Genomic DNA, 16087 nt, shown 5'->3' on the forward strand with positions numbered 1-16087 from the left:
AAAGTCACACGTTGTCTCTCCGTGCAGCGCGAGGTGCGCAGTTTGTAAAGTCACACGTGTCTCTCCGTGCAGCGCGAGGTGCGCAGTTTTAAAGTCACACTGTCTCTCCGTGCAGCGCGAGGTGCGCAGTTTTAAAGTCACACGTGTCTCTCCGTGCAGCGCGAGGTAGCGCAGTTTTAAAGTCACACGTGTCTCTCCGTGAGATGCTGTCTCTCCGTGCGGCACAAGTTGCGCAGTTTTAAAGTCAGACGTGTCTCTCCGTGCATGCGTCTCTCCTGCAGCGCGAGGTGCGCAGTTTTAAAGTCCGACGTGTTTGATGCATCTCTTCAAGCTGCTGCAGTTTTAAAGTTTAAAAGGGAGAGGTGTTTTAAATGACAAAATTAAAGATTATATTAGTAAAACCCAATTTGTGGCGTTTGCACTTTGCAAAGTACATAATAGGCTAAATACCCTGATTTGGTGGTTTATTTAGTTCAGAGGTGGGTAACGAAGTACATTTACTTGAGTACTGTACTTAAGTACACTTTTTGAGTATTTGTACTGAAGTATTACTTTTTCTGTTTACTTTTTACTGTACTTCACTACATTTGAATGACAAATATCTCACTTTTCATGGCACAAAAAAATGATTTCCTTGGCCGACCCGCCCCTAGCTCCCACGTTTGGGAGAGACTATTGTCAGTTGCTTCTAATATGACACACCTGAATCAACTCACCAGGTGTTTTAATTAAGGAGACATTCACAACATTTTGGGAGAAGGCTAATGAGTTCAGTTGTGTATACTTTTCCCATATCTGATTTACTTATTATAAGCAAAAGATGTAATTACATTTTTATTCGATTAATCGTAAAAATAATCGTCCAACTAATAGATTATCAAAATAATCGTTAGTTGCAGCCCTAATGTAAACCACCTCTGCAAAGATTCACTCTTGCAAAAAATGTTTGATCTCTCTTGCATTTTTTCTCCAGATTCAGATGTGTACAATATTGTATTGAATCATGTATCAAGTATCGAATCATTAAATCATGGCGACCGTTGTACAATGATGCAATGCGATACACATGTCTGCACTACAATACAAAATCATGTGTAATGCCGGTCTTGGCGTTTTAAAATGTTCTGAAGGGGAGTGACGGGTGTACGTGCATGTTATTTCACAGAAACAGAACAAACTTGTGAACTTTCAAAGGTCTGTCACAGTAGTGAACTTTTATTTCAAACAAAAATAAACACACACTTTAAAGGGACAGGTCACCTAAAAATAAAAATTCTGACATCAATTACTCACACTCAGATTGTTCCTAACCTGTATACATTTCTTTGTTCTGCTAAACACAAAGGAAGATATTTGGAAGAATGTCAGTAACAGAACAGATCTCGTCCCCAGTTGACTCCAATAGAATTTATTTTTCTTACTATGGCAGTAAATGGGGCACGAGATTGATCGGTTACTGACATTCTTCCAAATATCTTACTTTGTGTTTAGCAGAACAAAGAAATGAATACAGGTTTGAAACAATCTGAGGGTGAGTAAATGATGACAGAATTTTCATTTCTGGGTGAACTATCACTTTAAATAAAATGTGTATGGACGTTCTGCTATTACACTTAATCTGTCCCACGCCCCCCATGACTCTGGACTTGTGTAATGAATGTGTACACGTGAAGCTCGCTACACCACACCCTCAACTCTCAAACACACAACTGAGGTGTGAGGAATAACTGAAAACAGTATCACGGTGACAGATTCAGGCACAAGCCTTTGGTCCAAAGCTAATAATATACTCAATAATATGTGTCAAAAATTAATCTGTGTGTCTGTGTGCGTGCGTGCGTACGCGTGCGCGTTGACTCACCAGCCGCCACAGCTGAGCACATCACAAAGAACATGCCCACAGCGATTCTCTTCAGAGGGGAGGGCAGCAGGCCCTTGCGTTTCAGGATGGGGTCTACCACTTTATCCTTCAGGGGGATCAACATCAGGATCAGCACGGCATCAAACATTGTTAGCCAAGCCGCTGGGAAACGAAAGGTGGTCTGTGAACAAAGGAGTGAAAAATGCATCATGTACAGGACACAGAAAGGAAAGAAAACAGGGAGCAGAGTTGACAGGCTGTGGGTTTACATACAGGTCACTTATAATACTCTGTTTTATCACTCTTCTCAATCTGTCCTTCCAATAAGAAAGTAGGTATTAAAAATAAATGCTGGCAGAGCAAGCGAGTTAGAAAGAAAGAGACTGCAGAGAATCACATCATTCCAGCAAACCCTAGCGCCCTCAAGTGGTCACTGCTAGATTACTGCTGCACCTCTTCCAGCATCTGCAGCCTCCTGTGCTGCCACAGATAGAGGGACAGGTCTCTTAATAACCCTTAAAATCATTAATCACTGGCTAAGTACTTTAATATCACACAGGGATTTACTATCACGAGGCAGAGCACCTGTTTGGTGATGAACGGCTGCTTGCAACAGTCACGTGTCAGAAAAAACCTGTAGCATTTTGGTAAATGCAGCAAAAAGGTCTTGAAAATATTTTTAAAAGGTAAATGTGCACAATTTAAAACTAAGCAATTCCATGCAAATGGCAACCTTAAGATGGAAAAAACAAAGGTTTTACCAAAGGTTTTCACCATACTGATAGGTCAGATGTCAATAGCCTATTTGGTGGTTTAAATACGGCCTGCAATGAGGGGGGTTTGTGGACTGCGTGTGTGTGTGTGTGTGTGTGTGTGTGTGTGTGTGTGTGTGTGTGTGTGTTGTGGGCCCACAAACTGGTTGTGTTTCATTTGATGGTTGCTTTAACTGTTTACATACCCATTTCAAGTCTCTCAAGTTTTTCTCTCAAGCATAGTTTTACATACTCGAGTAAGTGAATTTTCACATCCATACAGTTACAGAATTTCCTTTACAGCCCATATTCCTCATAAATGGGCTTCTGGTTTGTACATTTGAATTCACAGAAATTCTACAAAGTATGCTCGCTCTCAAAAATTTGGTCACATCCATAACACATGAATTTTTCCCTCTTTTAAAATAAAACTTGATATTTTTGCTGATGTCTGGACTCTATCTTCATAGGTTTAGTGAATTATTTAAACAGGTGGTTCATTATATTGGTAAATACATTCTTTGAGAAATGTCACATCCATTACGCTGGACCAGGAAATAATTGCGGATTTGAAACTGAAGGAGTACTTGAGGAAAGAAAATAAGCAATTGCAAGCATTAGAAACTGGAATTTTGGGTCTTGCCTTTGCACAACTCACTACCACTATGCCAGGTCATTATGGGTAATTAGTGTTCTGGTTGGTTGCTTTTTAGGCCAAGTCAAGCATCCCCCCCAAAAGCTAGAACATTCTGTACTTATTTTACTATATCTTCCGTCAAGCAGAAAGTACACAGAACACCTGGAGAAGTAATATCACATCTCTTATCAACAAGATTTATGATTTGGAGTGTCATTCATATATACATTTCCTACATGTTGCAGAAGTTGTGTGGAAAAAGTTGATAGACAGAGTTAGGGGATACTTTCTATTTATTACTATTTTTGAGGAGGAGTAATGCTTGCCCAAACATCACTAATTGTATATAATAGATATAGAAATAAAAATAGATCAAATCTTGGCAGGTTTGCTTCGGTTCTTCAGGAAATCATTTGTCATTATGATTTCCTGTAGAAGGATGGCTTGATGCAGCTATTTGCTGCTGTGAAAAACAGACAAATTCGTGGTTCTCTTGTACCAATGACCTGATTGGATCAAATGAAATCAAACACCCTGTGCAACATTTTAGCATCTGTACCTTTAATTGACAATAATCATACCGTGCCTGTGAAATTTAGCAGAAGAAAAAACACCCTGAACTCAAAAGAGGTTTATTATACAGTATATCCCTGCATGCATTTGTGAATTATACACCTTGTACATCTCCAGAAGAACATTAGACGGTTAAGTGGAGAGCACGTCGTTTGAATTTGTAATTGAAGTCAGTCCCAAAACTACTTTTAATACTTTTAATTTTCCAGCTTACTCCCTCATTACATTAACATTTCTTTGACTAAGCACTGACTAATTTATACATGTCCCTCTGAGCTCTCTCACAGTCAACACACACTTTCAGATACTTCCTTCTCCTTTTAAAACCGCCAGTTTGCATCATTCCATCATCATATAATTTTCACCTACATTACTAAACTCTCTATGGGTATCTCTTAATTAAGAGCTCACAGTTTGGCCTTGTTAAGCCTGCACACTAAATTCCCTTTAGGCTGTGCATCCCACGGAGACGACCAATTCACAGCAGCACATGTTCATTTAGACGGAAAACCCTCACAGTACAGTATGTGTGTGTGGAAATGTGAACAACTGTTCCACTCTACCACAACAGAAAATATGCACACCTCAGCAGTGCAATACAGAACATATTCCTGTACTCGAACGTGTGCTCCAATGAAAGTCTACAAGGAAAAAAATCATGTGTCATCTAAATGTGCTCCAGAAGTCCAGTGGTTCTTGACTATTATCATAAAACGAAGGATATCACTTAATTTAGTTTTTTGTTACACTGCAAATTGCTATTAAGGTTAAAGCGAGGGTTTACGGAGAAATTATTTCAGAAATGACGCGGAGAAATTATTCTCCCTAATGTGAATTCGAACCCACGATACACTTTTCCCGAACAGAATGCAGCAGAATGTTTGGAAAACAGCAGCCAAAACAATGTAGGAGGACGGAGAACAGCGACAGTCATGAACACAATTCACTTTCATGGTATAAAAATAAGGAAGTTTGGTAGCCTGATAACTCCTCTTTCTTTGCAGGAAAGAAAGTCCTAAAAAAATTTTAAGGAGGGGTAACTTAAACCGGTTGTTAAGTTAGTTATATAACATATAAAAAACCTGTTTACAACGTTCAAATGCCAGGAACAGGCAATTTGATTTAATATTTTTATGTAAATATGTCGTCATATAAAAAGACATATCTTTAAATAACATTTTTGTGAAATATTTAACTGTACCTGTCAAAACGATTTACCATCCGGGTTAGGGCTGTCGCGATAAACCGACGATAAATATCACGTGATTTATGCACAGCTTTTGAGTGAAGTACGGGAAAATGCTGCTGCATCCGAAAGCCAGAGGGCGCTCTCGTGCGGAAACTCCAAATACGCACTGCAGAAGAAGACCATAACCAGTAGGGGTGGGCGATACTGTAAAATGATACTGTAAAATTTAGTATCGATCCGATACCAAGTAAATGCAGGGCCAGTATTGCCGATTTCGATACCGATACTTTTTACTTTTAAAAAGCATTCACTTGAACTTACATTTACTTTCCTGTAAATGAAATGTCATGATTTATCAGATGAATGCATCATTAATATGCTAAATCTGAATACATTTTCATGACCACTAAAATATTTTGTGATTTGTGCTCTTAATGTGCCTGTAAGCTAATTAATCATGTAGATGTTAAAACACTGGACATCATTTAAACCAAATAAATCTATTTATTTAGTTATTTATTCCTGTAATCGAATTTGCAAACATGAACTTTGCACCAAACTATTACTGGAAAATAGTAACAATAACAGATTAACAGAACAGAAAAACGATATATAACAAAACAATTTCTCGTTATCCCAGTACTACTTCTCTAGCTTTAAAAAAAACCAAAGTGCACAAAATTATTACTCAAGAACAAAGATTTTAAAACTGCTTTTCCATATTTGTTCAGTGTTATGTTTAGACAAAATAATAGAACAAATTAACATGTTTCCCTTTCATTACACTTTTTTAAGTGAATTTATAAACAAAGTGCACACTATTATTTAAGCACTTTATTTACTTTGTGTCTCAAACAATAAAGTACTTTCAATCTTTGGCTTTTTACCCCCAAAGGCCCACTGCCATACATCGCAGTTCGCAGTGTTTTTATTCACCGAGGTGAAAAAACTCCACACGATGCTCCTCTTCTTTTCGCTGGCTGCAGACGCAGCTGCATCTGCGCGCTTGGCGCTGCTGAGTCACGTGATAGCGGACTACAAAACACAGCAGGGCAGGGAGGAGCAACGTGTGCAAAACTAGGTGTATGGGAAATAGTTTTTCTTCATTATACAATTATTAGCTACATTAGTAAATAAATAAAATCAGTAGTAAAAACTAAAAACACATTAGTATTGATATTTTTATGTTAGGATCGATCCTTTTCGATACAACCTCAGTATCGAAAGTATCAATACTTCAGGATCGATCCGCCCACCACTATAACGCAGTCTAGAATCTAGAAAATGCCTATGGACATCTTTTTATCACTGTTACTCAAGCCTCATCAGGTATATTTATGATAATAAAGTATATTTATAATGATCATGTTTGACGGGTGTTGCTTTTTTAAATGCACGTTATAAGAGACTCAAACTCATACTGCTTTTAGATCGAGCAGCATTTCCTACTGATCCCAGAGCTGTGCTTCACGGACAAGCTACGCATTAAAAAAATATCGACACATTGCATATCGCAGCCAGCTCGATTACAATAGGATTTAGTGGTATCGCGATAAATTATAGTGCAGCCCTAACCGGGTTACCATGGGTTATTAATTTTGAGAGGTTGTTTGAGCAGTATGGGAGTATCAGACCTTGGAATGTAAGGAATGGCCAATCAGAATCAAGTATTCCAGAGCACCATGGGGTGGAACGGTTCACAAAATCCACGGTTCGGTTCGTATTATGGTTCTGTGATCACGGTTTTTGGTTTGATTCGGTGTACATAGTTAATGTTTCTTCTCTTTTAACACTCCAGAAATACCACACACAAAATATATGGCATTATAATCCATCATTTACAGTTTAAAAAAAATGTATTTAAAAAGTTATCATGTCATGTAATCAAAAAACTGAAAGAATGAGGAATGATTTTAGCCATAGACACATTGTGACACTGACAATCACAAATTAAACCTATAGGTGAGATTCTGACACAGCAAGAGGGGAGATGTTGTTAATTTCAACAAGCTTTTCATTTTTTTGTAAAAAAAAGGTTTACAACTGTTGTCCTTAAATTCTATCTTAGAACAAAAACACTTATTTCTCCAAGAATAGGCTTTATTGTCACAACAGTTAATTTAACAGTTGTTTAAATGCTGAGGGGAGTAGAAGATGCTCTTTCCTACCGCACAGATCTGAACGTTAGACTGTAAGCAACACTTTTCATTCATTTTCACATTTCATTCTAATCGTGGCAGACGTAAAACAATTAGGGCCAGACTTACTAAACAGGGCAAAATAGCGCGATTGCGCAATTTAAAAAAGCACAGATGGGAGTGTAAATTTCTGTGGGTGATTTACTAACAAAGCGCACATTAAAAAACACAGGCGCAATATCTCATTCCCATAATGACCAACACAATCTACTAAACGTTGCACAATCTAGCGCAGGGTAGTGATGCTGATAATCCGCGGGTCGGGCGGATCAATTGATATAAAGGAACATTCTGATTAATTGTGGGTGGTAATAAATGATTAAAAGATAAATGATTAATGATGATAATATCAACACTATCTAAAATGTAAACGTGTTTAAAACCTAATTTTCACCAGGCACTGTACAGTCTCTCGTCAAACTGTGAATTTGTGAGGGGAATGGCATCACGCTTTCACTCTCCCCTGCACTGAATGAATGAATCCTCTTTTCAGGGTAAATAAAGCGCAATGGCTGTTCATCTGTTTTTGTAACGCACAATACAAACTGTCCAAAAAGCAACAAAAAACAATGTGTAAGTTGTATGCTCAAAAGCAAAATAAGCTTCTTGGAGAGGTTTTGCTCATTAATCTACTAATAACGGAATGCAAACTGACACGCGCCGCAGATCCCCATCTTTCCATCTCAGCAGCTCAGATGGAGAGATGGGTGATTTATTTTTAAAAGCGGATTTAGGTGACGTCAGAGCTCATCCGCGCATCACTAGCGCAGGGTTTAAGATGTGCTTTTTGGGGATTTAAATAAAGCTGCAAATTCCAGTACAATGACAAGGGCAAACCTTAGTAAATCGCCTTGTGTTATTCATTTAAATACTCTCCTCCCATAAAGTTTGCGTCTGAAGAGGAAACTCCTACAAATGCCTATGCCACAGAGCCTGTCTGGTCACCCCTCGGAGAAAAAAAAACAAGACCCGCAAATCCGTGGTCACAGTTTTGTAATTCGTTCCCACAGTTTAAAAATCCGTACTCACAGATTCTAAAACTGTTCCCACAGTTTACAAAACCGTGCTCTCGGATTAATAAACTGTACCCACGAGTTTACAATCCGTGCTCTCGGTTTTGTAAACCGTCCCCTCAGTTTTTGAAATCTGTACCCACAAATGCATAATCTGTGCCCACGCTTTCGCAATCCGTTCGCACAGTTTTGCAAACTGTAGCCTACTCGCGGAATTGAAGCCTCTGTCTGTCAACAGAACAAGCTCCATCCTACAGGAACATTAACGAATATTGTATACTGTTTATTTTAGATTATATTATAAATTGTCTTAATGTGTTTACACACGAGCGCGTGGCGCATATAAAGCACGCGTTCATTGCCGCATTTCACTGGCATAAAGTTGGTTTGACATTAAACTTTCGATATTGGTGAATTTAGGGACCATCTCTAAAGTTACATACACATTAAAATACCTTTTTTCAACTTCAAAAGCATTTAAAGGGAATGATTTATACCCACAATAACTGTACAGTGTTCATGTGTGTCAGATATAATGCACACTTTTTAAATTATTTATATTTATTATAATAAACCGTTAAATCAAAGATTTATCTGAAATAATCAGATAAACTTAGTGAATTCGGACGGTAATTGTTTCTCATAGGGGAGGTTTCCCAGACAAGGATTATATTATGCTAGGACTAGGCATTAGTTAAATTAGGATAATTAAGTTGTTTTAAAAAACATACTTTACAAAAAAAATATTACTGTGTGCATCTTGAGACAAAACAATCACAGTGATATATTTTAAGATATGTCAGTGCAAGTTGTTTTCGATCAAGGCATCTCTCACATTTAAATTAGTCTGAGACTAGGCTTAAACCATGTCTGGGAAACCGCCCCATAGGGACGTAAGATATTACGGGGGGTAAATGGTGATTTTATTTTCGTCTGAATCCAAAATGTCTGTTTTTCTCCCACCGGCCGAATTACCTACTGTTTTTTGACAATCGTCATGTGTTAATTTAATTGCCGTCCGAATCCACATCTCTGAGTTTAAAACAGGTGTTAAATCCCAAATACGTTCTGACCACTTAAAAGCATCGTAGAGTGTTGCTCATTAGGAGGTTCAGGGATTATAGTGTCTAATGCATTGAAAATACCGTAAATGGCACCGTAAAAAGCACAACATGACTCACATAATGTCACATCACACGTGCACATGAAGCGCTTCTGTGAACGGAGAAAAGCAGTTCACAGGTGGCAGAAACTGCATTTTTTTTCGCATTCTACAAAAGCACAATGTTTTGTGGTTAACGTGGATCCATGCAAATAAATGTAAAACCTTTACAGCTTCGAATGATATCATGTGTCTGTATGATGACCATATGAGATGATTCAGAGTGTAATAAGTTTCTGCTGTTAACATGATCACATAGATGCATCACGCGAGCACACAACACATACGCACACACAACATCTACCCACACATAAGAGTTCACATAAATTCTAGACCGATTGACCGATAGATCAGGATCGCTGCTTCACTACACAGAGAGGGAGATGATAAGAACAGAAAGAAGACAAGAAAAAACATGAAACTAGGGCTGAAACGATTCCTCGAGTAATTCGAATACAAAAAATCATTGAGGCAAATTTTGTTGCCTCGAAGCCTCGCTTAATCCATCTAACTACAGTACACACGGAGCGCTGTGTTTCCCCACGGCCCGTTATTACTGACGCACAGCCCGCTAAACTCTGTTCATGTTACAGGGCTCTCAAGTCTCACGCATTCACCGTGAGAAACACGCACTTTTGTCTGTTCACACACTCACACATATTTCTCTGGCTGATAAATGAGTGATAGCTTATTGAAATGGTGAACTGCTATTTTACTTAGTTTTATTCTATTTTGCGAGTGAAACTTGTTTTCCGGCTGCATTGAGTCCATCAAACTAGATGCGCACTAGTGGATGCCGAATCCTGTTATTTACACATGTCATCTGGCTGTTCTGCGTGTCTGAGTGAATGAACTGCGCAGTTTAACGTGCTACACGCGTGATGCTCATGAATTTGTCTGCGCTGAATGAGGACATGAACTTCACCTCCAGAGTTGCTCTGAGAGTTTATTTCACGAACATGTTATTGTTTGAGTGAAGAAACAGACATACTAAAAAACAAGCGTCTTCCGACAACATGCCAAAATAAAAGTCATAGGCTATATATTACTAGTAAAAAAAAAGAAAATAAAACTAATTTATATAAACTGAATGCATCATGCAAAAGCTGAAGTTAGTTGTTTACCTTTGAATTTATTCTTTCTATTTTTATTAATGTTTCTTATTTATATATTTCTATTATATTGCATTTTGAATTTAATATGGCAATGGAATGTACTAAATGGGTTTAGTTTTCACAAATATTAATGTATGCAATTTCAGCAATAAAAACTTTAATTGTTCTAAAAAGGAAACAAATTAGTTGTTTTACTCATTTTAAGAGACCTGTCTTATTTTCTCTTGTATATTTAGTATTGCTTTTTAATACAGAAAAAGTACTTATTATCCAAATACCCGATTAATCGATGGAAAAATCAGTAGAATACTCGATTAGTAAAAGAATCAATAGCTGCAGCCCTACATGAAACATTCGATATTGGCATTTTAAAATATCAATTTTATTCCATTATAATTATTAAATTATTAAAAAAAGAGTGCATTGTCATGTGAATGAGCACGAGTGCATTTTTAGGGTTCGTAGGATAACAAACTCACGCCTACACCGTGAATTTGCATGAGTTTTATCACCAAGGAGCCATGAAGATTTATTTTTACAGACACTATAAGCGCTATACACGTGCTTGCGCTTGAAGTTTGACCTCTTGCTGCGCCACGCAGACCACATGACAGTGCCGCGAGAGTGATTCGTGATATTGTGATGTTGCGGGCCGATCGGTCGGCGCAGCGCCAGATTAAGTCCAAAAACTGTGAGCATAGAGTGTTAGTCAAGTTAGACCACATTTTATTTTTAATAAGCCCCACAAGCTGTGACTCATGATTTTTGCAACTATGCTGCTACCATTTGCCTCTGTCTGTGCCAAATGGGAAAAAAAGCATGTCGCGCTGCGCATGACAGGACCGAACAATACACGCACGTCTCGAACCGTGACAAGTGAATTGAAACAATATAGCAATATACAAAATAAACTCATAAAATGACACTAACACATAACAAAATAGCTCAAATTGAAATTTACATGAAATCTAAAAACAAAAAATTCAAGCCAATTCAAAATATTAATAAAAAATAAAAAATAAAAAAAAATAACTCATTCCAACACAAGTCATATCTTTATGTGCCACAATATCAAAGACAACACAAGGTAGAAACTTTTGGGCAGTAAGTAAGGTTTAACCACCAGGAAACCCTTTGAATTGTATTGTATTTAGGGCTGCAACTAATGATTATTTTAATTGTCGACTAATCTAACGATTATTTTTTTTATCTAATAAAGATTTTTTGGATTAATCCTTTGGCAAACTTTGCAAATAAACAATAAGTTTTTTTATTAAGTCGATTTTCTTACATTATAAAGCAAATCATACTTTTTACTCCACTACATTTTATAAATAAATGTTGTTTTAACATTTTAATCCGTGTTTACATTAAAATCACCATCTTCTTTTAATTAAGTAGTTTTAATTTTAAAAGTTAAAAAATACTGATTTTTTATGTACTTAAGTACTGTATTAAAGGTAAAAAAAATGTTTTATTGCACTTACGCTTTTTGTTGTCCTTATGTTGTTCCAATTGCTTCCATTGTTTCCCTCATCTGTAGGTCGCTTTGGATAAAAGCGTCTGCTAAATGACTAAATGTAAAAACATTAAAAAATGTGTATATGAAATACTAGAGCATGATATATGCTCTGTTTTTTTTTCCTCCAAGTAATATCCGACTCTATTTTCAGTCTCATAATATAATTGAGTAAAAGTAAAATACTACTATCTGTCTCTGTTTATTGTACAAAACTATCACCGAATAAAAGACTCTAATGCAGAGTGGCGTTAAAGCGAGCCAGCACACCCGGAACTCAGAATGATGCGCTTAATGCATTCGCTTCGTTATTTACAGTTATGCGCATCCCGGACGCACAATGATGCGCTTAAAGCACCTACTCCTTCTGAAGTCCAGGGGATCATTTTGCTCCTCAAAGTAAATAATAGTTAGAACACAACGAGAAGAGATGATATGTTACATGTTTAACACAGTGCGTTGCATCAATCCAACAGTTTACAGTTAAATCAGAGGTTTAAAAAGAGTTATTTCGTATGAAGACGCAACACATTCAGACCACTCAGCGAGTAACGTTAACTCACAGTCTCTAGCAAAATAAATTTTAAACAAAACCATAGACTATCATCTTGTCATTCTGAAGAATAATGAAAACATTGAAACATGATGGAAAGAGTAGCGTCCTGACCGTCACCGTACACACGCATGCTGACAGTGGAGATTGACAGACAGCACCAGCGGAGGTCAGAGTTTCTTAATTATGCTATATTGGTTTATTCCTCGCATAAAGCTATCGAATGACATAAAAAGTGCATTGGTGGTTTCATGATAGTCAGTCCTTTTTGAAGCTTAAGAGTAATTTATGCAGGGTCACAATCTGCAAAGGTTCACATACACTAACTTACACTAGTACAATAGCGTTAATGTAAATCATTAATGTAAAGCGTAGTTTTACATTACAAAAAAGTAAATTACAAAAAAGTAATTTATTATGTAAGTCTACATCTACGTTCCCCTCTCCGTCCGTTTGTGATCGCGTGTCCATGCTGTGATTGATGGCATTCCGGGGGTAACGTTAGGGGGAATTCCTCCGTCCATTCACTAACTTACTGCGTCCGAGGCTCTCGATCACTTTTTGTCGGGTGAATTATACTTTCTCTTGTTCTGCTGATTAATTTACACACGCCCGGGAACAGAAACTGCTATTACAGCAGATAAACGTGAATAATACGAAGCGTCGACGCATTTCACGCACGTCGTTGCAGCACTAATTGTATTACACATTTTTTTCGTTTCTGACTAAGTGCAATCCCCTGGGATCGAACCCATGACCTTGGCATTGCTAGTGCCATGCTCTAACCACTGAGCCACAGGAAAGCTAGAGCAAAGAAATTTATACAGGTTTGGACCAACTTGAGGGTGAGTCAATGATGACAGAATTTTCATTTTAGGGTGAACTATCCCTTTAGCAAAGTAAAGCAATGCTCTGGAAACCACTTTTGACACCTGAGCATTTGGTGAAGTGTTTTGTGCAGGCAAAAGCAAAAGCAAATGTCAAAATTCTAATTTAACTCAGTTACAGTAAATGTCGATTTTACAGTTAACAGAACATAAGGGTGTTTTCACTTCTCCTCTTCATTAACCAAAACGGTTTTCTTTTTCCTGCACCAGACTATAAGAGGAAGGCCACTTCTACTTTGATTGATACATTTTTGGCAATTACTAATAATGTAATATTATTAATATTACTATACTAGACTTCTGTTTATTACTTCATCACAGAGGAAGTTTAAATCTACAAATTTTGACAATTTGATCCATCAGGTGGAGCTAGATTTTTCACTTCATTTTTTATTTGCATTACGAGTTTAATCTGGATATTTAAAATGGTTGTCACATATGAACCAACCGTCCCATATTCATGCAGTGAAAAGTTTGAATCCAGGACCCTATAAAAAAGCAACAGGTACTTTACATCTGACTGTCTCTTTAATATGACCTAGGCACACTCAAATCCAACATGTTATAACACTGGCAATTACGTATTTTTCACTTCCCTATTGTCGATTCGCACTTCCTCTGTCTTTACCATGTGACTCTCTGGAAGACTCTTCTGAAAAACATTTCACGGCAATCTAACAGTTTAAACCACACACAAAACATACTACAAACAAGCTGCTTGGTTACATCTGTGTGACGGAGCATCATGTGACTGCAATGTAATTGTTGATTAGACAGGCCAGAAGTCGTGCTTTTGGATTAGTCACCGTGAAACAATTTTGAGGGGATTTAAGGCGGTGGCACATCCGTTCTGACACACTTACCTAGCATGGCATACATGCATACAAGCACGCACACACAAAAACAAATAAACAGCGACTTCAGATGAGAAAGCGGCCACAGGGTGCTAATCTGTGATTAGTGTGGTTTTGGTTTTGAAGTTAATACCCTGGTTTCAAAGGATTTCTCTAGCTGCTGTGTGCCAGAGTACCCAGAGTGTCCGAACAGATTCACTGTCCACAAACATCACACGCACCTGCAATAACCTCAGGCATCTGTTCCACATTTAAACAGAATAAGACACTTATTTAAAGGTGCTATATTCTATCATTTTGAACACATAGCTCAGACTTTCTTTAATCTAAAACAAGCATAATTTCGTTTAGAATTTAATTTAACTAGTTTTTTTTATGTAAGCAAACATCTTAAAACTCAGTTTTCCCTTCTTTATAAGTTCCACAGAAGAAACAGTGTCATGAGATTTTGTTATTTTTGGGTGAACTGTCCCTTTAAAAAACTACTGCATTAAGAGGAATCTGAACAGACACATCAGTGACAGAAAAACGACTGGGAAAACTAATGAGAAAAGTGACCAGAGCGAATGGCAGCAAAGGAGGCCAAACCCATTAATAATTGAAATCCTCACTAACAAAGCAATTATATTATTCTTTCGGGCTAATCTGGAAAGGATCTGAAAGAACTGGCACAGAGATGGCTCTGCTCTTACCGGGTGATAGTCTGAGGAGTTGGGATACGCTCCAGGAATCCTCAAATGGAGGCTCTGGAGATAATAAGTGGTCTGCATCTGCAAGCAAAGAGAATAGCGCACATAAACACGCTGGCTATGTTCACGTCTCATTCAGCGGTAATGAACAGACTGCTATGATCCATTTAGCACTTGTAAAGGCACTGTACAGAATATTGCTATTGATTACAACTTGAAACAAGTCAGCAGGAGAAAGCGGTATCAATATTTAAAACCCTAAACAACGACTTTGCGGGAATGTTCTCCAATATCTCTTCATGCAGAAAGTCACTATGCATTTTTCCTCCAAGTCAGAGATGACGTCTTTAAATTAAACCTTCAGTCAGGCCCTTAGGACTAAAAAATCCCAGTAACCTTTTTAATGGCAGCAAGAGTCTCGGCAGACAAAACACACAGGATGACAGGGTCCTGAGAAAACGTGACCTTTCCACATAATTAGAAGAAGAGGATCTTGTTTCTGCATGTGATGGGCAAGACAACGATTCTTATAGACCCAAACCAATTTAATATTCATACAAAAGCAGCTTTCAGTGAGAGAAATTACAGTGAAATTTAAACTTTAACATAAGATGAGTGTTTATTAACATTACAAATCGCAGATCACAGCCTGGATGCCATGGCTTTGAAACTTGAAAGCTTTAATGCAAGTTCAATCAGAGGCTTACAACAATCTTTAGATGAAAAACTAAATGTGTGCTAGAATGACAGAAATAACAGAAAAAATAGTTTCTTCATTGTTGTAAAATGCTAAAAAATAAAACCTTAAAAATGATGGTGTTGCAAAGTGGAATTAAACTGCATTGCAACGGCATCTAACTCAATGTTACGGCCAAAACTGCATGTTTGACACATCTTACATACAGTACACCAACAATTTAACACCTACACAGGAAAACAGTGAGAAAAAGAACCCATCTTGAAAACCAAACTGGTTTGACACCTAAACTTTGTGTTTCCGTTTTAGTACAACAATAATTCTGCGGTTAAGAGGCCCATGCTGGTGATCAGAAGGCTGTCATTATGTGCCGCAGAGGTTTCCCAAT

At 37.5% G+C, this 16087-nt stretch overlaps 1 protein-coding gene across 1 annotated transcript in view; it reads right to left on the bottom strand.

Annotated features, from left to right (window-relative positions):
- Positions 1-16087, bottom strand: part of slc15a4 (solute carrier family 15 member 4) — a 78944-nt gene that overhangs the window by 56427 nt on the left and 6430 nt on the right. Inside the window, exons 5-6 of the mRNA XM_057356549.1 lie at positions 15006-15083; positions 1862-2042 (exon numbers count right to left, since the gene is read on the bottom strand). Coding sequence (XP_057212532.1) covers positions 1862-2042; positions 15006-15083 — 259 coding nt within the window. The remainder of the gene's footprint in view (positions 1-1861; positions 2043-15005; positions 15084-16087) is intronic.

Source organism: Triplophysa rosa, linkage group LG17 (assembly GCF_024868665.1).
Source record: "Triplophysa rosa linkage group LG17, Trosa_1v2, whole genome shotgun sequence".
Lineage (NCBI taxonomy): Eukaryota > Metazoa > Chordata > Actinopteri > Cypriniformes > Nemacheilidae > Triplophysa > Triplophysa rosa.